This window comes from Crinia signifera, chromosome 1 (genome assembly GCF_055691185.1).
Source record: "Crinia signifera chromosome 1, ASM5569118v1, whole genome shotgun sequence".
NCBI lineage: Eukaryota > Metazoa > Chordata > Amphibia > Anura > Myobatrachidae > Crinia > Crinia signifera.
In genome coordinates, this window is record NC_139217.1 from 410,989,852 (window position 1) to 411,014,231 (window position 24,380).

Below are 24,380 nucleotides of genomic sequence, written 5' to 3' on the forward strand. Positions count from 1 at the left end.
ATGACGCACATTCTCTTGAGATGCAACTCATGGACAGCTGTCCTAACATTTTCTGGTACTTTTTTCCTAGCAGGGTGCCCAGTACGCATTTAGCGTACTGGGCTATTCTCCGTATTGAAATCGCATTGCATGCCGCATTATAGTAGCATGCAATGCGATGTCCTTATAAAGTGCACAGGAGTGCTTATACAATGAAATATCGAATGCGGTGCGATGCGATATTTCATTGTACAAGCACCCATGCCATGCCATGACATGTGATGGGTGCTTACAATGAGATGTGATGGTATAAGATGTGATGTGTGCATAGTATGAGATGTGATGGGTGCTTAAAATTGTAAGCACCTGCACCTATGCCATTGTTTAGTGTCAACCCCAGTATCAACACCACACCGAAGCGTGGCGAGTGGCGGCGGAACGCGTCCTCCGACCTTTTCATACCCTCCACTATCCGACAGTATAAAGTTGTTGTTTGGCCTTGTTTTGAGCTCAGAAAAATGGCGGGACGGAAGTGAACAGCTCGAATGCACCTAGGATCAGGTAAGTTTGGGTGCATTTGGATCTCTACTATCCGAACGCGCTCATCCCTAGTCCTATATGACCAAAATTGTTCAAGTAAACGTATAATTGACCTGTGATCAAGTAGGTGGTGTGCAAGTAATTGGAATTTGGGAAACCGAGGTCCCACCACCAGCAGGAAAATCTGTACACTGCAGCATCTCCTTCCCTGTGTGCCACCAGGGTGCTTGTAGTCTCTGAGATCTGATTAGAAGTTTGAAATCTGAGAAACAAGGCAACTTACTGTATTAATGGTAGGCAATTGCAGTTGTGTGCTATGCTTTCTATGTCACTATTTTCTTTGATAGACAGTTTAACTTAGATGACCTACTGCTGTGTAATTAATTAGTTACTGCCTTACTAGCCATTTATACGTGTGAATGGAGAAGTGATTTGCTTTAGAAATCCTATATTATTATTTGTGAGAAAAGACCACAAATCTGCTACATACCGCTAATTGATGTTGCCTCATTTCCTATGTCTTCCATACCACGATAGATTGGGGGAAGAGTGCCCTTGAAAACAAGAATATTGTGTACAGGATCGTAACGTGCAAATACCTTTTATATTTTTGTGCTGCTCAGTAAAATGATAGATACCAATTATTGTTATGTAATCATTAATTTGGTATTGCCCATCTAGAAATCCCTCTTATCTCCAGCAACGGGAGCAGTTTAGTCCATAGCAAGTCCAGAGGCTGGAGCCTGCCTGCCTGCCTGCCTGCTTTTGGAGCGATGCCATTATACAATCAGAAATAAGCTGTTTATATTGACTAGATAAATGTACTGATCCCAACAGTGGTACATTTTTCATTTGTGAAAACCTGCTGAAGCAATAGCTTGTGTCTATCTGTAATGGTCCTACACTAGTAATGATCAAGAACAACTCTGCCACATGCACAATATGATCATTTCTGTCATTGGCTGGGTATTTGCATTATAATAGAAGTGAAGGATCCCATGCTGGAGTTCACCAGAACCCACTCCCCAACTTGACAGCAAGTCACAGTAGTAGACAGGACCGGCAGTCTACTTGAGAACACCTGTACCTCTGCCTTAACACTGTAGGTATTTAGATTATTTGGTATCTGGTTGGTAGGCCGACATTTACAAGGTTGACGCAAGCAAAAAGAGTGACATGACAAAGGTCGACACATGAAAAGGTTGACAAGGTTTTTTTTAAATTTAATTTATCTACCTTTTTTTTTTACTGTTTCATACTGTACCATCCACGTGGACTCCGATTGAGAAGGATGAAGTGCTCGAAGCATGGCGAGTGAAGGGATACTCTAATTTGTAGTGCACATGACAAAATTTCACAACCCCCCAAAAAAGCGACAACCATAAAACACGTGTGTCGACCATTTCCATGTCACCCCATTTGCTTGTGTCAACTTTTTGTCTATGTGGAACTTGTGCATGTGAATCATTTGGCGTTAACCTATTGACTTTTGACCTAAACACTGTTGATGCTGTACATGACCACCTGTGGTGACGCAGACCCCCCTGTCTTGTATCAAATTGGATAACTATCAATGGGAGTACCAGTATTAATCATTACTACAGAGTACACAGCAAGTGCAGGCATTGCCTACAGACTTTCTTCAGTTTCAGCATCTTCAAGCCAAGGAGATCATTTGTACATTTTTAATTATTGCATCATCAGAATGGTTCTTGGCAAATCTACATTACATGCCCTATAACAATCCTACACTACCGTTCTACTTGTTATATAACATTACATTAATGTTTTTATGGACAATAAAATGCAGCCTGCTGTCTAGCTGTCCTACTACAACTCCCAGTACATCATATTTAGCCATATTGAAGGTGATATTTCAACAATGGCTATTAGAGATGGGCAAAACGGGTCACCAAAATGAGCTAGGAACGAATGATCAATCCGTGAAAAGATCCGGATCTTTTAGGCAAAACAACAACTCGCTTTGTAAACAGGGGTGATTTGATAATAATGAAGCATAATTTGTTTTACAATCATTTATTGCCATAAATGGTAAAATCAACATTTAAAAAAACAAATAAGAACATACATGACCGAGTGAAACACTGATCGGTGGCTGGATGCAGAATCGCCATAGACGGCAACCATCGATGGAGTCTGCACCGTTGGCCATCCCTCACAGCAGCAGCCTTGTTATTCTTTCTTTCACTAGCAGTCGCAACACTGTAACTCCGTCTCCAGAGTTAGTACATCTCAGCTGCCACAGGTGGCAGTGCGGAGCTCAGGCAAATTTATTATTTATTTATTTATTAACAGTTTCTTATATAGCGCAGCATATTCCGTTGCGCTTTACAAAGGAGACAGTGATACAACAAACAGGGTATTTACAGACAAATGCATTGGAATGATAAACGAAACCAAAGTAAAAGAATGACGGTTCACCTTTTTGGGATCGACGGGTCACTCTTTTTTTTTTTTTTGTGGGATCCATCTTAAGAGATCCCCTTCCTTCGTGAACAACCCATCTCTAATGGCTATAGCTTGTGTTCATCTAATGGGATTAATAAAAACTAAAAAAAAACATATGAATGAAACTCTAGTGCTATATGTAATTTTTGTAGTAAATGTTTAGCCACAGAACAAATTATACTGGCCCCATCCTAGATAAATAATAATTGTATATCTCCATGGAACAGATGACCCCTGAACTGTTTTAAACTCTCAATGCACAAAATTCTGAGATAGGATATGTGTTTTGTTTTTAGAGAAAAAAATAAAATAAATTATGAATATAGGGAAACAAATGAGGTCTTGTTAGTGTGGAGCTGAAATCTAAGAAAAAGAAGATATCCAACATATTGTGGGTCAAGCAAAGGTTCAGCTTTCTAACAAGAAATTCTTTCCTCTCCCAAAAAAGTAATCAGCCTTTGGAATTTGCTTCAAGATGAAGTAGTGTCTACAAATGTACTCAGAGAATTTAATCTTAAATTGGATTCCTTAAGGGATATAGAAGCCTTTTGATTATGCCAGTGTTCCCATAGCTAAATGCAGTACCTGTACAGGACACGTCTGATTTCTCATATTTTACCATCCACCTGGATATGGGGACAGAACGACCTTTGGCAGCTATGTTTCCAACAGCACAGAGTATTTAAGACACTAGGAGTTACATTTACTAAAGTGTAAGTTTTTAGAAGTGAGCTATGTCGCCCTTAGCAACCTATCAGATTCTAGATATTTTACTTTAGAAGGTGCTAGATAAATAAATATGATCTGATTTGTTGCTGTGGTCGACATGAAAATTTACCCCTGAGTGTACTGTTTAAGGACAGTGATGCCTGTAAAAGTGTCAGTCAGTGACCATGGAAGATGGAAACCAGCAGGGTCCCTTAACAGCAGAGTGGTACGAGGTTGCTCTTAACTGACGTAGTAAAATGATGGTGTCAGACAGGTCTCTATGTAGAACAAAGCTTATATCTATGTAATCATGCACCAGCTCTCTTGTATTATATTGAGGCCCCAGAGTTCCTCTTAGCAGTGATTGCTACATTAGGTCAAAAGCAGAGCCACTCTCAAAGGTTCCCGGCATTGAGGATCCCATCCAGTAGAGTTTTCTCCTTTGCTCATCACTTGGAAAATATTTGTGCCATTAGTTTGACTCCTATACGAACACATAGTTGCTGCGTTTTTAACATAGGTCTTAGTGGGTGGCCAGGGACCTAGCCTATATGGGCAAGATGGCGGCTGTGGCACTGAAGTGGTAAACCCTCGAGCTGCTATGCTGTTTTGTAAATGAACTAACTGTGCTAGGCATTAATTTCAAACAACCCACTGGCGCCAGGGCCAGTATTAATAGAAACAGTGCTGTGTCCCAGTATAAAAATGCATAAATACATCATGTTTGAAATGTGAAAAACGTATTTTACTGGGAAGCCCTGTTCTGTGCTGCAGTGCCTAGGCTTCTGAAGCTTGGTGCAGATTATGCAAAATGTGTATATATTTAACAGTGTGTGAAATGTGTAAGTAATAAAATATGAAAAAATGTACTTAAGAATGTATTTCACAAGTATTTGGTTTTCCAATGCTGTGTACACACGGTGAGATTCCCTTGCTATTCAACTTAAGTTTCGAGTGCTATACAATCTTTGCTTACTCTGTACTGTTTACATACAATTCATGCTATCTACAATAGATTTACACTATATAGTCATTGCTGCCCTGTCTATCTGGGTTTCAATTTGTCGCTCGGGATCGCAAGGTAAAAAAACCTGTGTGATCTGTATACGATCCCGATGAGATTTTGACTATACTGTATAGTCAAAATCTCATGCTGATTGTACCCGTGTGTATACACCATTAGACTTTGCCATTTGGAATAGATCGTTCTTAAGGACACACCTGTCCGATTTGGGCCCTATTCCGACGAATCGGGCCGAGATATGGTCTAGATCGGATGTATCTGACATCCGATCTGATGCGCAATCTTCTGCGTATCGGATCGGACCCTGAGATCATCTGTGCTGCACGTATGATCTCTGTGTCTGACCCCCTACCGGCCGCATGCAATGCAGCCACCCAGGAAGGTCCCAGGTGGCTGGAGGGGGATTGCATGTGACTTCTTCAAGGGGAGAAGTTGCATAGTGTATGGGCAGAAGTTTTGATGAGTTTATCCAGGGATCAGCAAAGGCAATGATAATTTAAAGCATTTTTTTAATGCACGCTGGGGGTTCTCCTGAGTGTCCGTGTGTAACATGTACAGCAGGTCTATTCCAGGAAATCATATGCTAATTCATCACTGTTAACATTGATAACATTGATACTTTGATTCTCAGTGGTGGATGTATGAAAGAGAATTGATCAGTTCCTGTGAAATGTAAGATGTATTTATATTTTGGGAGACTGTTGCCCGATTTGTAAACTAGTCTTATAGATATAATGACAGGATTACAACCTGCTGTATTGTGTCGTAATGTGAAGTAGTCATTATAGTGGAGGGGCAGTATCATTGCATTATGCTGATACCTCTTCTTCTCCTTGTTTGAATGTGCCGGTGTTCTGTGCTTGACGGGTGCCATGCGCTTCTATCTAGATGGCATGGTGATATGCGGGGGTAGTGTATGAACAGACAGTAGCCCTGACCCTTATGATACCAGCAGCTATTCACAGTTGTGCAGGTGTTGGCCATCCTTACAACACGACAGGGACAGCACTGTCCATGGCGGCTGCAGGCTATGGGCTCATCTTGCAAGAGTTTTGAGATCTCATGCATGCCCAGTAAACCGGCCAGGTCAGCCTAGGCTAGGCTGATGCCATGTTGCAAGTCTTGCAGTGATTCTCAGAGGCTGGAGTTTTGTTACTTGGTGTTGCTGCTTTCTGCCCACCTCTTTACATGTGGATATAATGCATCTGCCCCTCTAAAAATTAAGACAATTGTACTTTTGCAACATTTGTATGCTGTGATTGTTCCATGCACCTTTAGCAAGGTACATACTCTACGAGCTTTAAAGTTTCCTTACACGCCTGCATCTACCTGTGTCATGGGACTGCTAGAGTACAGCAAAATGCTACTGCATCTTTGGCTGTCCTGTACTGAGCTTAGTATCTTCAAGTTGAAGTTATGTGGCAGCTACACTATTTACAATGGACCATAGTTAGAGACCAATAGGAATTATCCAGCACCAAACAGGAGGTGTTTCAACATTGTATCTTCACATACCCAGAAGTAGGCAGTGACAGTGTAGGAGAAACAAAAAGGAAAATGTGCCAGCGCTGGCTGAAATATCAATATTAATATAAATTAATGGATGATATGATTCTCATAAAAAGTGTAATATACAGTAGTTTAATTCTCTATGTAATTGTAATACTATGAATAATAAAAAATACTTTATTTAAAAAAGGTTACCCAGGTACTGTATGGGTATCCAGTAATATCCAGTAATATTCTGTCTTTAAAATATGTAATTGCCTTGCAGATCGCAGTCATGTAGTCACCCAATGCATTTTTGTTCTCAAAGACAAAATGGCTGCCATTTGTACAACTAAGTAATAAAATGAATCTATGTTGGGTACTTAGATAGAGCCATTTTCCGGCATACTAGCCTTATTCTCAGCCTCTGTTCTAGGTGTGTTGTCTAATGTTTGTTTATGACAGAGGTTGGGAATACAGAGGTACAGCAGGACAGTCCTGCTATCTGGACACTATTCCCCTGTCCCACCCATGGACCGCAGTGTGTGTGTTTGTGAAGGGTGAGTGGACAGTTATGGGAGCCTGTGATCGTTGCTCTTCTGCTCTGCAAACCAGCTAGTTATGACAGAATACATGATCTAACAGAGCGGGGACCGGAGCCAGAGTCTACCCAAGTGCTCAAAAATGGGGGTTGTGGTTGTAGACCACGACCACTATACCCCTTAGCCTTGCCCTCCACATCCGAGGCCCTGCCATTTTTCTGGCGCGCCTGCGCATCTGGCTCAGCAGGTCCATTATCTCAAGTGGGTGAAGTTGGGAGGTATAGGTCCAGTATTTTTACTGTTAGCATCCACCAGTGACCGATCCCCATTGTTGTACAGACAAATTTGGAAAATATAGAGCAGGTACTGTCCACTCTCCCTAACAGCTCCAGTGCTTGCCTGCCCTCATATAGAGAGAGATATGTACTTTTAGGGCCTACACACATGCAGATATTAAGGCATTTTCTAAGCGGTGTGTGTGTAAGGGCCATAGCGACAACAATGCTCATCCCCGCGCGTCGCTGGCCGAGATTGATAAGCAGTGTCCATCCAAATCGGCATCGCCAGGGTTCTCTCACCGGAGAACACTGGCGTGGTCAGCTCGCTCAGCACACAGAGCTGACCGCTCGCTCAGCACACAGAGCTGACAGCTCGCTCTGTGTGTGGGCTGTCAGCTCTGTGCGCTGAGCGACAGAGGAGCAGAATGGCCCGACCTAGCATAGCTAGGTCACCCTACACACTTTTAGACTGTTCTATTTCTTCACGTATGTTTATAATATGTTTGTATCAGTGTAAGAATGGTTATTATATTCAGTTCCCAAACTGTAACCATAATGTAGGAAAACTGAGATGTAATCTTTTTTGCTCATTATGACCTTAGGCAAGTCACTTAATTTCCCAGTGCCTCAGGGTGCAAAGTAAAGATTCTAAGCCCTACAGGCATGAAGTCATTTTTACTGAAGGATAGAGATAAAACCATTTCAATAAATAATAGTTCTAAAGCAAATGTGAGGAAATAAAAGGAAAATTTAAATGGCTATTTTCTGTAGCTGGGTGATAGGAGGAATCTAAAACATGGCCTGGAACATAAAGATATCTTGTTCTTTGATTATGATTAAAGTAATTTTAATAATGGCTAAAATAAGTGACATACAGTTTTATATTTATATATATATATATATATATATATATATATATATGTGTGTGTGTATATATATATTTATATATATGTGTGTGTGTGTGTGTGTGTGTGTGTGTGTGTGTGTATATATATATATATATATATATATATATATATATATATATATATATATATATATATATATATATATAATATAGTGTTCATTCTAGCACCCGCTATCTTTGAAAACCCATGCAGTTCCTCTTCCCTGCCTGGGGTGTCGTTGTCTGCTGTGGTGTTCTAGCACAGGTCTGGTTTGCATATCAGTGGTGATATACAGACCACACTAAGCTAGAAGCACTACAGCAGACAGCGACACCCCAAGCAGGGAAGAGGAACTGCATGGGTTTTTAAATATGGCGGCTAGAATGAACATATATATATATATATATATATATATATATCTAGAACAAGAAAATGGGGGAAGCGCTTCATAGTGCAAGTATTGCTTTTTTAATATGAAACAAGTTTTCAATTAAAAGATCAGAGTAAAATGTACAACTCATACCATTTAATACATCAGCGTGGGCTAGAAACTACCACGTGTTTTTTTTAAAAACAATTACCGCCTCCACTTCCAATCTCAAGGCTGAGAACCACCGGGCAATGCTGCTGCGTCCTGTGTACCTCCGACACGCTGGACCTGCTGGCGCACTTATCCCTCTGCTCTCCCGGAACGTGAACGGCAGTAACAATACAGAGGCGTCTGGTAGGACCCGCCCAGACGCGTTTCGTCTATGACTTCGACACACACACACGAAAGGAAAGGTCTTAGCACTCGTCCAAATGGGGACAGCAACTTGGGTGCTTTTCAATTCCAGCAGGGAAGAATATAGCAATGGGATCGGTGACACTGGAGACCAGATTGAGATCAGTGACACTGGAGATTGGTTTGAGGGCCTGACTCAGACCTGATTCAGATGACTGCAAGTAGTTAGCCACCGCAAGACAGAAAGAAAACCCGCCCTGTGCAATCTGTAAGAGAATTCCAGTTGCACAACCATATGCAATGCAGAAACCATTGAAGGGTTTTTAAGTCTGTGCAAATGTGAGCAAGTCTGATCCTTCCACAGCTCTGTGACAAAGACAGGCCGTTCGAGTTCGGCACTGGCGTCAGACATCATCTCTTAAGGAGCACATGTGTTTGAAAAACTGAAGCTCCACAGGTGGAAGGCACAATCAAAAGAGAAGTTTACAGCAGCACTAAGATGCAGGCACATAAACAAGTCTGTAGGATTGAAGAATAGCTTTCAGCCACACTGAAAGCTATTATTCTGCACAGGCTTGTGAATTCGTCTTTAGAGTTGAACAGTTTACAGATATACTGAGCACTTTGAGGACAGGAGAGTCTGTAATCAGTGAAATTCAGCTGACAGCAGCTCTGAGCTTAAATCACAGGAAAAGCTATAAGGAGAATGGAATCCAAACAACGTTGAGATACAGAAATCACAATGAACAACTGTAACTTAAGGACCTGAAGCTGAGCAGTGTAGATGCACAGGAATCACAGATTGAGGTGCTAATTGCTGAGCAGAATCTCAATAATATTAAAGCACAGGAAACAGGTGGAGAGTGCAGATTTGCTGCATACCAGGAACTAGGAAGTCAACATTCGCTTGATCTGGCAATGGACTGATAAAGCAAAATGGTTTAAATATTCAGTCCTTCGATTGGTTGTCGAAGTCAGCTGAAGTATGAAAGCAATCCAATTAGAGATGGGATCAGGTGATGAAAATGGCAGTGCCCATGCAAGAGCTTTATAATACATCCAAAATACCTGATCTCCAGGAGAGGTGAGTAATTAATGGCCTGGTGCATGAAAGGGGTGTTGAAAATTATATTCCTGACACCCCTACTATACCTAATTAAAATGTCCCACACTAGTTTACAAAGTCCTCACCTAATCTTTTTTTTTTTTTAATCTTTGCACCACAAATGATCACTGCCTCTCCTCCCAACGTATTGCTTTCTATAAAACTAAAGAAGGGCTCTCAAGACACACTTATTTATTAAAGCTGTCCAGCTCTCATCCTAACCCACAGTTTCTTGTGTCACTTCTCTCTGTCTCTCACTTTTTAGAATAGGGATTTGGAGACAAAGAGGGATAGTACATGCAGGATTGTCTTTCCTTATTTGGGTTTCCTTACCCATACCTGTACTATCAACTCATCCCCACTGCCTACAGTGGTACCAAACTTTTGGTTTCTGTTGGTGTGCTGCTTATTTGGGTATTACAACATCAATTTAAAGCTGCTCAATCAATCTCCTAATACCTCCAAGGTGCTGGAAAGATGGTGGTTATTCTAGACAGGGATGAGTTTTTGGTGTGGTTCTCTCTAAGTTAGTGTGACAGAGCTACTTTGGGGTGGCACACTGTAACAATTTACTTAGCACTTTTATTTAACAATTTAAAATAATTTTTCCACCCATACTACTTCTGAACATTTTTATTAACACTTTTTCACTTGTGTATCACCTTCTTATACATAGCTTTTGCTTCTTTCTTATTAACACTCGCTGCCCTGGGGTGGCTGGCCTTCGTCGACTTTTGTGGAGTTCCGCGCCTTAAACTTAGTATATGGACTAACGCTTTGAAGGTAGTCTTTAGGCTTAACTGTATATTTGCAAATATATGTAATTAATACAGGACAGGATTATATGCAACATAAAAAGCTTGAAATATGCATGCGAATATGCATGAAAAATACTTAAAATATGCATGAAAAGTGTTAAAATATGCTAAATTAAATAACAAAAAAAGTACTTTTTAACTTATTTATTTAAAAATCTGCATACAATTAGTTGCAAATAAACCTAAAAATAGGCCCACAGTACCTGCAGATATCTAGTGCTTTTTCCCTGGCTGCTAGGCTCTTCTGGGATCAACTACACGGACCCTCATCTCCAGCGCCGTACACAGACCCTCATCTCCAGCGCTGATTGATCAAATGTCAGCATAGCATGTGACGGCAGCGCAGTGGAAGGCTTCCTCCCTGCGCCGCATGCTCACTGTGACACAGCCTTTCCTCCGCGCCGCGTGTTGTCACAACCCTTCTGCCTGCCTCCTCTGCTGCAGAAGTCTGTCTCTTGGTGTAATGTCCCAGGCCAGGGGCAGGCAAAGGTTCAGGAGCTTCGTAATGGCATCCGCCCCGAACTGACTTTTATCAACATGGATTGGCAGTCTAGAGCAGTGTCAGACATAGCGTATATCCAAGGTTCCCCACACTGCGCACATACTGCCACAGTCTACACACTCTACCACTACCTGGCCAGCAGCAGCAGGGAAAGCAGTGCTGTGACTCGCGGGTGGAAAGGCGGTGGGGCCTAAAATATGCACCATCACTAGATTTTAGGTAAAATATGCAATAACGAGTGAGAATGGGCAAATTATGCAAATGCATATAATCCTGTCTCTAGTAATTAAGTTATCTGAATTTTCTATTACTATATAGCCTGTTTTTTTTTGTTCACCTGAAAAAAAATGGACTTTAGTATTTAATTTAGCTTTTATGCCTTATTCGGTAATACCGATTCATTTTTTATGTTCTGTTGAATTGGCATCAGCAAAAAGCGACTAAAAAACAGACCTAAACTGCCTGCAATTTTGTCAAAAACATGCGGATCGCACTTTATTTGAATAGGTCAAATCTAGATTTGACCTAAAAATGAAAGAGAAATTTATTTTTTTCTATTCGTCAAAAATAAGGGCACCTTATTGAATAATCCCCATAGAGTTTAAGTCCTCTTACTGAGACCCATTGGTGTGCTGGAGAACACCATTTGTTTGGAAATTATTTTATTTACAGTTCAGTTGTGCTTTACAGGGTATACACACAGGGCAATTTACGCCATTATCGCTGACTAAATGGTAGCTGAGTGACCATATCGCCAATGTGTTTTTTGTGTTGTAGGAGAAAAATCTGTAGGAGCGCGCTCCTGCAGCCAGCCCTTAATGGTCGCTGTTCGTAGGAGCATGCTCCGGTGATTTATGGCTAAAAATTGCTGGTCGCTGGTGCACAATCCACTGTGCACCAGTGATTTCTAGTCAAAATGAGACAGAGACAGAATGAGACAGTATAGCTTGCACTTTTCAGCCAAAATCACTGGTCGCTAATGAAAACGATACACTGAGCAATATATTGCTGAGAGATATTAAGCCAGAATTGCGCAGCGACCATATTGCACCGTGTGTAAACACCTTTACAGTTGGAAAATAAGTGATAAAACAAACTGGGTAGTTACAGAAAGTCATAATGGTAGGAGGGCCCTGCTCACAAGCTTAGTATTATGACTGCTGATGTACTTTGCAAGGTGCTGTAAACCCCTTGTGGGGCCATACAAATAATAATAATAAAGTGTGAGCAATCAATGCCTCTGTGCACAAGAGATTTATCAGTACAACTTAGTTGTGGAAGCACTGCACTGAGTATAGCACACATTATAATTATGTGGTACTGTAGGACCGATAACATAACTATCTGGATCCCAGCCTAAATCTATAGATTCAAGACCAGATCATGTTGTCCGTACACCACTGGTAGTGTGCTGCCACAGTGCTCAGTTTGGGAGTCACGTCATAGGCGAATCTAGAATTATGGTAATGGGTGGTCCCAGATTTAGACATAAAAGAAGGGGGACCTTTGCGCGGCGTAGCCGCGCGGCAAAAAGGGGGCGTGGTCTCATGGGAAGGAGGCGTGGCATCACAAAAAGGGGTGTGGTATTACACTATAGACCATACACAGTAATGCCCATTAAACTTTTTAGCAAACTCCGTAATACCCTTTACACATAAAGCCACATGCCGTAATGACAATTACACATAAGGCCACACACCATAATGCCCATTACACATTGTGCCACACATCATGATGCCCATTACATACTATATAACAAACCGTAATGCCCATTACATATTTGCTACATAAGTGCTGCTTACTTACGTGCTCATTGCTAGGGGGTTCTTGCTTGATGGCACCATAGTACCCATTACACATGATGCCGCACACCATAGTACCCATTACACATGATGCCGCACACCATAGTACCCATTACACATGATGCCGCGCACAATAGTACCCATTACACACGATGCTGCACACATAATGTCCCTTACACATGATGCTGCACACATAATGCCGCTTACACATGATGCTGCACACCGAAATGCCCCTTACACATTAAGCCACACATTATGCATAATGCCCCCAAATACCGCCACTTGTAGGGTCCCTTAAGCAATGCCCCCAAAAGTGCCACTTACTGTAAATTTTTATATGAGCCTTCGCTGCTGCTGCAGGGAGAGATGGAGAGCGGTGCAGCTGCTTCTATGGGGAGAGGAGCAGAGCGCAGCGCAGAGCACGCTCCCACTCCCCTCCTGGTGTCCCCTCTAGCCGAGTGGACATTTGAAATATTGTGCGCTCTGTTGTTGTGCATGATGTCGGGGGAGCACGCCGGGCGCCGGCACCACATAATTAAAGGGGGGGGGGCAGGCTGAGGTGAAAGCGGGGAGAAGAATTGGAGTGGAAGCTGCAGGGGTGACAGTCATTGACAGCTGGGCAGAGAGCAGGGGGCTGCCCGGCTGTATTCAGAGCACTGCCGGTCACGGCTGTTTGAAATAATACCCCTTTCACAACAGAAAATGCAGGGATTTACCCGGGAATATGGTCCCAGGCAGGGGCGAATTTTGGGGTCAGGCCACCCCTAGGCACAACTTTTTTTGTGCCCCCCCCCCCCTATTTTAATGTAATCATATATGTATATACATTGTTATTTATATATTTCATTAAAATTTAACTGTAGCCCACCTTAATATTTTTTAAGCACTCTGGACTGCTCACTATACGAGAACCCGGAGGGAGGGAGGCACTTATTAGTACAGTGATTAGCACAGTGTCTCCGTCAGTCTCTCTCCGGCTCACACACTGTGACTGACTGAGTGCAGGGAGGATCTGCACTCCGCTCAGCTGCTGGATACACAGCAGCGAATAGAATGTGTGTGTAGAGTAGCCAATGGGCGGGAGCTGGCAGCAGTGAGCCTGAACCATTTCCGGACGCGCCGGGGGACCGTCGGACCCAGCCACTAAGTGGTGATGTAATGTGCATGGCAGAGTGGGTGGGCAGTGGCGGGTGACGAGCGGCGCTGCCGCCGACATATGATAATTCATGTCTGCGGCGGCGCTTGTCACTCGCTCTGCCCACCCGCTCTGCCATGCTGCTATTTAACAGAATTTCAGCCTGCTTGCCGCCCTTAATTGGTGCCGCCCTGAGGCGGCACCTCACGGGCCTAGGCCTCACGGGCCTAGGCACAAATCCGGCCCTGGTCCCAGGATCATGCAGGGACATTCCCAGGCTGACCTCTTATACACCAGCCTGCATTTTCTGGTGTGAGGGGGAGAGACAACCACTCCCCTCTCCCTACCTCCTTTAACCAACCAGCTATATCTTCGGAACCAACTGACCCATTTACATGAGACCAGTATCATATTGACGAACTATTGAGTTGGCTTCGAATGATTTTGGTGCCATGAAACTGGGCTGTTTGGTTCCAGAGAAATCTGCCCTCAAAGAACATAAACAGTCATGAAATTACATGTAAGAAATGAGAAAAAAAAATGGTTTAACCTCAATATCCCTGGAACCAATTAACCCACATGGATCCAGCCTGGTATCAGATTGAAAGCCCAGCGATTTGGGTTCGACTGAGATCAACCTCGAGCTTCAGTGATGCCGAAGGGGGAACTGGCAGCCGTTGAACTGGGTGGGGGTCGGAATTAGCGGGTCCCATGTTATCCTATAGGGAAACCGTTCCAGCTTTGCCTGTCCGTATCTCCGGTTCCCAGGGGGCTAGAGACACGGGGCTGGGCTCGTTGGAAAGCCCCATCCCTCAGCTACAAAATGGGCTAATGGGTGGTCCTGTGCACCCCCGGACCACCCCCTAGATTCGCCTATGAGTCACGTGTATAACCTTTAAAAACGAATTACCCACTTAGAATTAGTGATGTTGATTTGACTGTGTGTACTCATTAATAACGGTTCACTCTTGTAGACTACAATGCCCGAGGTGTTGTCTTTAAACAGTAGTAGTTTATATAAAACTGTTTTTATTTTATTTTTATGCTTTTCTACATTTTATTTTAGCGATGAATCCTGAGAATCATCAGAGGAAGGGCAGTGATGGACCCTTACAGCTGAATCAGCTGAAATCCTTGTCCAAATTCGTCAAGCTTTTTTTGTGGCTTGAAGAAGAGGTAGAAACCGCAACTTCAGAAATCCTGTTTCTTTCCTGTTATCCAGAAATAAAGGGAAATGTACAAGGTAAGGTATAAAAGTAGTATCTAAACTAAAGTAATGATGTCACTTTGAATGTAAATATAAGTGTTACGTTTTCAGCAGATTTATACTGGTCAAGTATTCAAAACAATATTAATCAGGTTTCCGATTGTATGATAGATGTGTATGATAAATCCAATACTGAATCCTTACCTGACACCCCCTCCCTCTTTTGTATATTTTTTTCTGATTTGCCCAAGTCAATGCTGCCCTCACTTTTTAACTATTTACTAATTAATTTGTAAGCTGCAGTCCCCACCGCACTTCACCATTTTTACAAATTACTAACTTTACTTGAATTATGTAGTCATGAAAGTTTGTCCTTGTGTCTGCTCTTCCCATGGGGGAGGGGGGCAGTCCTCCTCTTCACACCTCCACAGGTCATACATTGCTTCATGGTGCCACTGTGTCTCCTTTGCTGTCCCATCATAGAAGAGGGAGGCAGGATAGGCTATCCAACTGACTATGTCGCTGCTGCCCACAGAATGACAATGGCATCTTAAACTGGGTTGTGCAGTCATACATGGGATGATGATGAGCACTCTATGATTGCCTTTTGGCAGCTACTGTCTGGTTGGCGACTAATTGTAATACTGTGGTGGAGATTAATTTGTTTCATTCCAGATACAACTGGTGGAATGCAGTTCTGCCCAGTTCCGGACCAATTTAACCACTTATAATGTCTTCTGATTCAGACCTGTTCCCTGGGCTTCGAATTTTTGGAGCCCATCGATCAGGTAAAGGCACTACGAACCATGGGAAGTCATTTGATAATCTGTAGCCCTGCAATAGGGTCTGAATCAGGCCCATAGTACCTTTTCAGAAATAGTAAGTCCTATTTACAGCACCAGCAAAAGGTTTAAGCCGATACAGAGATATTCATTAGTATATCTCTTACCATTACTTTCTTTAATCCGCTCCTTGAGTCTCCTTGCTGTTTTCTGTTTCAGTTTATGCATTTTATTGTGTTACTATAGCGACTGCATTTAAAAAAAAAACTTTATTTGAAGTATTAGTCCAATACAAATGAAAGCAGTGCAGTTTACAACTGAAATAGAAGAACATATAGTTAAAGACAATGGTGTTAGCATTGTACAGTGGCAGAATGGCATCATCTTGGATCCAGCACCAGATTTTAAAATAAATAAAATAACACTGTAGTACAAGTATGAAAAAAGAGACTGAATTTTGATTTAAAGCTATATTACAGTAAATATACACCTATCTAATATTTAGAATTTTCTTGAAATTGTTTCACATTTCACAGATTTTTTTATTTTTGACAGATGTGCTATATAGTGTTTATTACAGAGTCTTCATTTAGATTTACCTCTACAATACACATATTACACAGTTCTGCTGTGTTCCATACAGTATTAATCACAGTAGGCTTGGTGTGTATTATTTGGTGAACCCAGCAAAGTACAGCATGGTTGCCCCATTCCAGTAATAGTCCTTTAAGAGCAGCTGAATATTGTAATAGTCTCAGACGGAATCGGGACATCTGTCAGAATGAACTTAGGTCTACAGTCATTAGGTCGACCCCACTAGGTCGACTGGCAGGAAGGTCGACCTGACTTAAGGTCGACATGGGCCAATGTCGACATGACTTAAGGTCGAATTTGCATAAAGGTCGACATGAGGAAGGTCGACTGGTCATAAGGTCGACATGGGTTTTTCACTGTTTTTTGGTCCGAATGTCGACACAGTCGACATGGACACAGTTGGCAATGAGAATCGGACCCTCGCTTCGCTCGCAATGCTTCGGGCACGGTGCCTCGCTGCGCTCGGCACACTATTTTATTCTCCCACCAGTGGGATGGTAGGGCATGAAATACCGCCTGTCGGCACATGTCGGCTCAAAAAAACAGTGAAAAACCCATGTCGACCTTATTACCAGTCGACCTTCCTCATGTCGACCTTTATGCAAATTCGACCTTGTCATGTCGACCTTGGCCCATGTCGACCTTAAGTCAGGTCGACCTTCATGCCAGTCGACCTAGTGGGGTCGACCTAATGACTGTAGACCTAAGTTCATTCTAATAGCTTCCCGTCTCAGACTATGGTAATTTCTAGAGTAGGGACGTCCAAAAAAATTTGTTTTGGAGTGCCATGTTAAGAAACTGACTTTGAACAGAGGGCCACATAATATTTGTTCCAATTTGCCTCCCAGCAATTAATGGTCAATAACAAAATCTTAGTATTACATCTATCAAAACTCACCATTTAGTGTTTTGTAATCTGTACTGAAATTGTTATAGGTGCAGGATAAAAAGGTTACAATCACTTTCTAATTCACAAAATTCTTAAGACACATTATTATCAGTATCTAGTTAAGTTTTTGGGTACATATAAAATATAACCTCTAGTTTTATATATAAAATGTAGCTTGTAGGCCTGGGGGTCCTGAATTTTAAGCACTATTTATTTTGATGCTAGATTAGCACATTGCATACTATGGAATGGACCCACATCTGAGTGAGTGTGGGTCACTTTGGAAACCAACGCCCTTAAATTGCATTCCATATCTTCGCTACTCTGGCACCCTAGATCGGCCACTGCTAGGGCTGTCCTGCATCACCCTGTAATATCACATACTCTGGATCAGGGCCGCCGACAGGTGGGTGCCCTGAGTACAGCTGTCCCGGGCCCCGGCCTCTGGAGGGGCCCGGGCAGCTGCTTACAGCCCCCCTACCCCCGCAACCAGCGTTCCTCACCAGGCAGGCAGCCCTATCTCCCCCTGCGCACCCGCACCCAGCGTCCCTCACCCGGCGGCCAGGCACGCACAATACACAGTTCAGCCTGCAGAGCACCGAGCCTAGGACACATAGGGTCTCGGCGCTCTGCAGGCTGCTGTATGCGCTCGGACTGTGGAGACTGAAGGAGCCGGAGGACGCGGCTGCAACATGATGGCAAGTAATGGGGAGGCAGGGTGCTGGCAGGCGGGGGTGGGCAGGGGTGTTTTCAGAGGTATGGCCCTGTGCCGCTGTAGGTCAGTCCCGGGCCTCAGTATTTCGAGTGGCGGCCCTGCTCTGGATATTTAAGATGTAGCTAACTGCAAATATTACATCACCCCACACCCTAGTCCTCTAGTTCCACTTCGAGGACCCGCAATTTTTGGCCAGGATATCACTCAGCTGCTTTTGTCAACAAGCAGAACAGTAAAATTTGTTTACTAAACGATATTACGCAGAACTCGTTTCCTACATTTTCAGATATCCAAATTAAATGTTAATTTTCCCCATAAATTTCCTTAATATTTACAAATCTGGCATTTTTACTATAAGATAGCATCACAACGTAATCATGGGTCTTTCAATATTACAGAGGGTTTAGCTCTTAATGGGACATCTACTAAAGGACTAATTTCTACCCTCTATACTTTTCTTTTGCATTGGCCCCTCAGACTCTCATGAGAAGTTTTGGAAGACCGACTTGGTGAAAATGCATATACGTTGTTTTATAGGGGTATGGGTCATAGGGTCGAATCATTGAAGGCCGACATACATTAGGATGACCACTAAAGGTTGACAGGGCTTAGGTAGACACCTGAAATAGGTCGATATGGCTAAAGTCGACATGAGTTTTGAAAGAGAAAGACTTTATCTGATCCAGTGCTTGTGCTCAATTCATAACAATACTTTCCAACAGACCCCCTTATTTATCAATATTCCAGCCCACTACTGCAGAGTACTGGAGGAAACCTAGTCAGGGGCTAATTTTATCGGAGGCTAGACTATGTTTGCCTGTTAGCCATAGTTTGTTAACCCCTTCTCTATTGCTATATTCATACCTTGTATCATTGAAATTTTATATGACATTACCTTCGGACCTGGCAAAAAAAATAATGTACTATTTGTTTGTGAACAGGTAGAACATAACAATCTGGTATTACGGTTTGTCTAAGCTTCTTAAAAAGGGATGGCTTAACCAATTCTAAAGGTCTACTAGCAGTTCAAATTTTCCAGACCACCTAGCTGGTGCACACTGTTGTCATCACGAACTGTCATATTTTCAAATATGTGCTACGTTCAATACTAACTGACACATTTGACAGATCCACAGGTGGTCTGGAAAACATGAGATCTCAAGGACCGGTTTGGCCAACCTTGTTCTGAATACTCTTGGGCAAATCGCTTTGTGTCATGATTGTATTTTGTTGATTCTCTATATACAACCAGTATAAAATAATGTTGAAATAAAAATATACTTAAAAAAACATTCTTATTAACTCAGTTGTTTATGCTCCTCTTAGTTTTATATTTTAGATATAAAGGGGTATACTCAATGCTGATTTTGCAAGTTATGGCGGTGAGCAGTGCCTATTTTTCGCAAACATAGCCCGCCCTCAGTTTACAACTCACCCCCTGCACTCGCCGTTTCCACCTCGCTATTTCAAAAATGGCAAGGCTCGTGGCTATATGCAACAGGCTTGCTGCATTAGCCACAAACCTCGCTGTCCTCCGGCGGCGGGGATTCCCCTGGAACATAGAATAGGGCGAGCGGCCGGTGAGGGGGTTAAACAGCTAGGATGGCTTGTTTTCGTAAATCCTGGCCAGAAACAAGTCATCCTCGCCATAAACAAACCCTCACCAACCGCATTGAATACCCCTGTAAATCTTAGTGTTATCTATTGAGGTAAATAATAGAATTTAGGGGAAAAAAATATGATGAAAATTAAAATGTTCAAAGCAATCTGAAGAACTGTATTTTCTTTATGATATCTGTTAAAGATATATTGTCACCTTTGTCTGTACCTGTTATCATCACTTCAGGTGCAATATGTAGGCAGGGTGATTTAAGTAGAACCTGTTTTTCCTAATCATTTTTTTTTTTTTTTTAAGTGAAAGAAATTGTGATATAATAGAAGGATTTTTCCGAGAGATACCATGGGCTAGGCAGAGGAAGCCTTGCTCTTTTTGCCCTTTTATCAGTGGTAACATTTTCTTATTGTAAAAAGTCATCACAAATGAATAGAGAATATAACATCACGGCAGTCATATTGCCTGTTTAGAGCTTTCGCTGTTCTTTAAAAACTTAATAAAGGTCTCTTCTGAGGTTGGATTAAAAGAACCTGTTAAGAAGGCAATTGCTTCCCAAGAGATAACCTCTAATGATAAGAAAAAGGGGGAAAAAAAGTGTCATTGCTACTTTCACATTGTAAAACAGAAAGGTCTCTGTATCTTTGTCCTACAAATGCATTTTGAGAATAATCTCATTCTGCTTGAAAAGATAAAAATCCAGGTACTTCTTGCCTGCCAGCATCTTAAATTTCCACTAAGGATTTGATAAGGGATTAGAAGTTTTCTATTTGTGCAAGCGGCTATAGTAGGTGTGATCAGAACTCTGCTGGAATATACACATCATCTCCAAATCCCATGCCATTTATTTTTAGAAATAAAGGTGACTGAAGATTGAGAATTGTATCCTGAAACCCAATATAGCCATATACTGTAGTATATGATAAAGCTTGATGATCTGATCATGATAAATTGTATATTATTTTTGGTCCACTTAAGTATTGGTATTGTATTTATATCTTTGTCTATTTAATTACTTAGTATTTATTTATTACCAATTATATTTAGCGCACACATATTCCTTTACAAAGAACTTTGGGCATTCATGTTTGTCCCTCGCGCAGTGGAGCTTACAATCAATTTTCCCTACCACGACATATGCACTCACACACGTGTTAATTTTGTTGGATGTCAATTTACCTACTAGTATACAGTATTTGTGGGAGGAAACTGGAGTACCCGGAAGAAACCCACACAAAAACGGGGAGAATATACAAACTCCACACAATTAGGGCCGTGATGGGAACTCATGGCCTCAGTGTTGTGAAGTCAGTAATGCTAACCATTACACCATCCATGCTGCCTTCTTCTTATTATTATATAATCATAATGCTATTTATTTATTATTATTCTCTAGTGATGTCAGATGCAATTGAGCAATTCAGGGGAGGGCTAGTAATGGTAAAGTTGCATACATGCAACCGGATAAAGACACAGATATGAAATAAAAGAGGACAATTGTCCCTTCAAAATGTTTGTTTATTCGCCTTCCTCCTTTTTTTTTTTGTTAACACTTATGGAAAGTTTATCCTGATTTTCGCAAGCTAAAATTTACTTATTGTCCACATAGGAGTTTTTTGGGGGGGAAAAGTGGAATGTTCATTTTCTACTGTCAACATTTATTGTAAAAGTATTTTGTTTTCTTGATCATGTGTTCAACAAGATGGATGAAATTTATTGGTTTGAAAGCAACATTTTTTTTTTGTTGTTAATATTTTTTCCTATATGGATATATTAAACATACAACACACCTGCTGATGCCAGTCTAGTGATATGGAAAAAATATTTAGCTATAAACAACTTTGTATGCATCACCAGCTACAGATTACAAACATGACATATTAAATATTATTTTCATAGCAGTTGTAAACTCCTTTCTGAGGAGGAAATGGGGTACATCCCAATATGACACCAGTCCCACCCACTCAGCACTGGTCACACCTCCTTTGCTTCTCACAGTAGGCCCTAGAACATTCCCATTGTGTGGAAATAAACATGGTGCTTTTCTTTTCAATCGATCACATCTTGTGCTGTAATGTCCAAGATTTGACCTGTACTATGCTTTTATGTATCTGTAGGAAATGTGAAGAAGGATTGCTGTGACGGGAAGACTAATGAAAGCTGTATATTAGATGAAAGTTCCTTGCTGATGAAGGAAATGGTAATGTATGAATTTCCATTTTAGGTTTACAGATGTGTCCTCATACCTCTAACCTCAATACGCCACAATATTCTAATGCTGGGAATGCTTTTTTTTGCCCAAAACACCTTAGACCAAAAGCAATTACACCTAAGATTCAAAAGAGACCTTGCTGACTAATTTGATATATGACACTTGTATATTATGTGGGATTGAGTCTGAAATATTGGTACAGTCGGACATATCTGCACCTTTCAACAAGAACAGACCAAATTTTCATTCGACTTATTCAATCTATTCAACTGTCGGAAATATTCAGACAGTCTAATCCGACTGTTGAAAATGTTCTGATGGTCTGAAAGCGTGCGGATTGCCGAAAATGGCCGCAGAATCGTCAATTTAGCGTCCATTTTCGACAATGCACATTCGACTTTTAAAAAAAGTTGAATCTGCATGGGTGACAATGCAGACAAAAAACTTTATTGGGGTGTGCCGATATTTCCGACTATCAGCACACAGCACACAGTGAATACATCCCCTTTTGTCACACACAGATGTCTCATATATCAAATTAATCAGTGTGTCCTGGTCAAATTGTGTTGCATTTTCTGAAAACAATGAGCCAAAAATTTCACTGAAGAGTCTCACACAACCTGGTGTGCCACAAGGGGATATTTGGTGTGACTGTAGCAAAGATGTACAGTATAAGAAAAAAGCTGTATGTTAAATGATTCTGGTAAGTTTTATTTTAAAACAGTATATGCAAATATTACAAAACTTAAATAACTTTGGTTACTTTAGTGTTGCGCTTTTGTGTTCTTTATTATACTTTGTACCAGAGCATGGAGCTCATCGTACTTGGAAATATGTCAAATATCCAAAGTAGAAACACTTTCTCTTTATCTTCAACAATTGATGTTAAGATTGTCTATAAATAATGATTCATATTTTCTGTTGTCTTTCTGTAGATAAAGCTATTTTTATTCAGGGCCCTTACACTTTTACTTTACATTGCAAAATGTAAAGAAGCAGTCTTAGGGGGGGGGTGTGCAGTCCTCCACCGCTATTTCCGATGAGGGAAATAGCAGCGGGCCCTATTTAATGCAGTCTTTACCGGCATTGAAGACACATCGCAGCAGAACCAGCCTGACTTTAAAAGATGTTGGGCCCATTCTGCCGATAATGGCCGTGGATTGTCACGATCCCGGCCATATATCAACAATTTTCTGCTACTCGCTGCCTGAAAGGTGGATTACAAATCTAGAAGGAGCATAAGTATTGCACTTATTTTTAACTAAAACTGCCTGACTTACCCAAAATCTGTATAGGATACTGCTAAGCCACTAAAAACACAGCTTGTCCAGTTGGACAACTTTTCCTCATAGTTGAAATGCTTTGAAAAAAAGCATGCCTGTAGCCGGAGGAAACACTGTCAGGCAAGATGTATTGAGATTGCAAAATTTGTTTCAGATAAAATATCCTCCATTATGGCTGTAATTTGGAGGGAAGCAATTGTTAGATCTGGTTAGATCTCTTCTTAAAAATGTCGATCCCGACCGCAAGACCCAGTATACACCGGTATCAAACCTTCCTTTTCTAGGAAAGGTTATTGAGAAAGTGGTTGCAAATCAAGTGGAAACCCACCAGACAACTCATGATATGTATGATCCATTCCAATCAGGATTCAGTAGAAGACATAGCACTGAAACAGCCCTGGTATATGTGCTAAATGATCTTCTGATGGCAAGACACAGAGGTGACTGTTCAATCTTAATTCTTCTGTATCTCTCTGCTGCATTCGATACTGTGGACCATGGGCTTCTGATTGAGCACATGAAAAATTACTGTGGACTGGATGCGACAGTACTAAGCTGGTTCAAATCATTTCTCACTGGCAGGTCACAGAGAGTATCATCTGGAGTATACTCATCTTCATCAGTGCCACTGCCATGTGGTATCCCACAAGTTTCTATACTATCCACCATGTAATGCTGCCACTGGCCGTATTTTGCTGAGAACCAAATAACAATCCTAAATGGCTGTCTAGCTGAACTCCAGGAGTGGATGAGTGCCAGTTGGCTGAGTTTGAATCCTGATAAAACAGATGTCCTTATGACAGGGCCTCAGCATCAAAGAACAAGACCACAGCATAGCCATATAACTGGACTGACACTTGAGGGTACAGAATTACAAACCTCTGATCATGTGAGGAATCTTGCTGTTGTGCTGGATGGTGGCTTGACACTTAATCACCAGATATCAGCCACAACCAAATCCTCATTCTTTCATCTGAGGACCATAGCTAGAATCAAATGCCCGGTACACACCAGGACGATGGTGCTTGTGAGCGGGTCGACACAGGAACGCACGACCCGCCCACGAGCTGACGGCGCCGCCGACA

The 24,380-nt window shown here is 41.7% G+C and overlaps 1 protein-coding gene across 7 annotated transcripts in view; it reads left to right on the forward strand.

Annotated features, from left to right (window-relative positions):
* Nucleotides 1–24,380, forward strand: part of KIAA0825 (KIAA0825 ortholog) — a 387,619-nt gene that overhangs the window by 69,894 nt on the left and 293,345 nt on the right. For all 7 annotated transcript variants that reach the window (XM_083151784.1, XM_083151782.1, XM_083151783.1 and 4 more), the window contains 2 exons: nucleotides 15,068–15,244; nucleotides 21,918–22,000. In XM_083151784.1, the coding sequence (XP_083007910.1) occupies nucleotides 15,068–15,244; nucleotides 21,918–22,000 (260 nt within the window). The remainder of the gene's footprint in view (nucleotides 1–15,067; nucleotides 15,245–21,917; nucleotides 22,001–24,380) is intronic.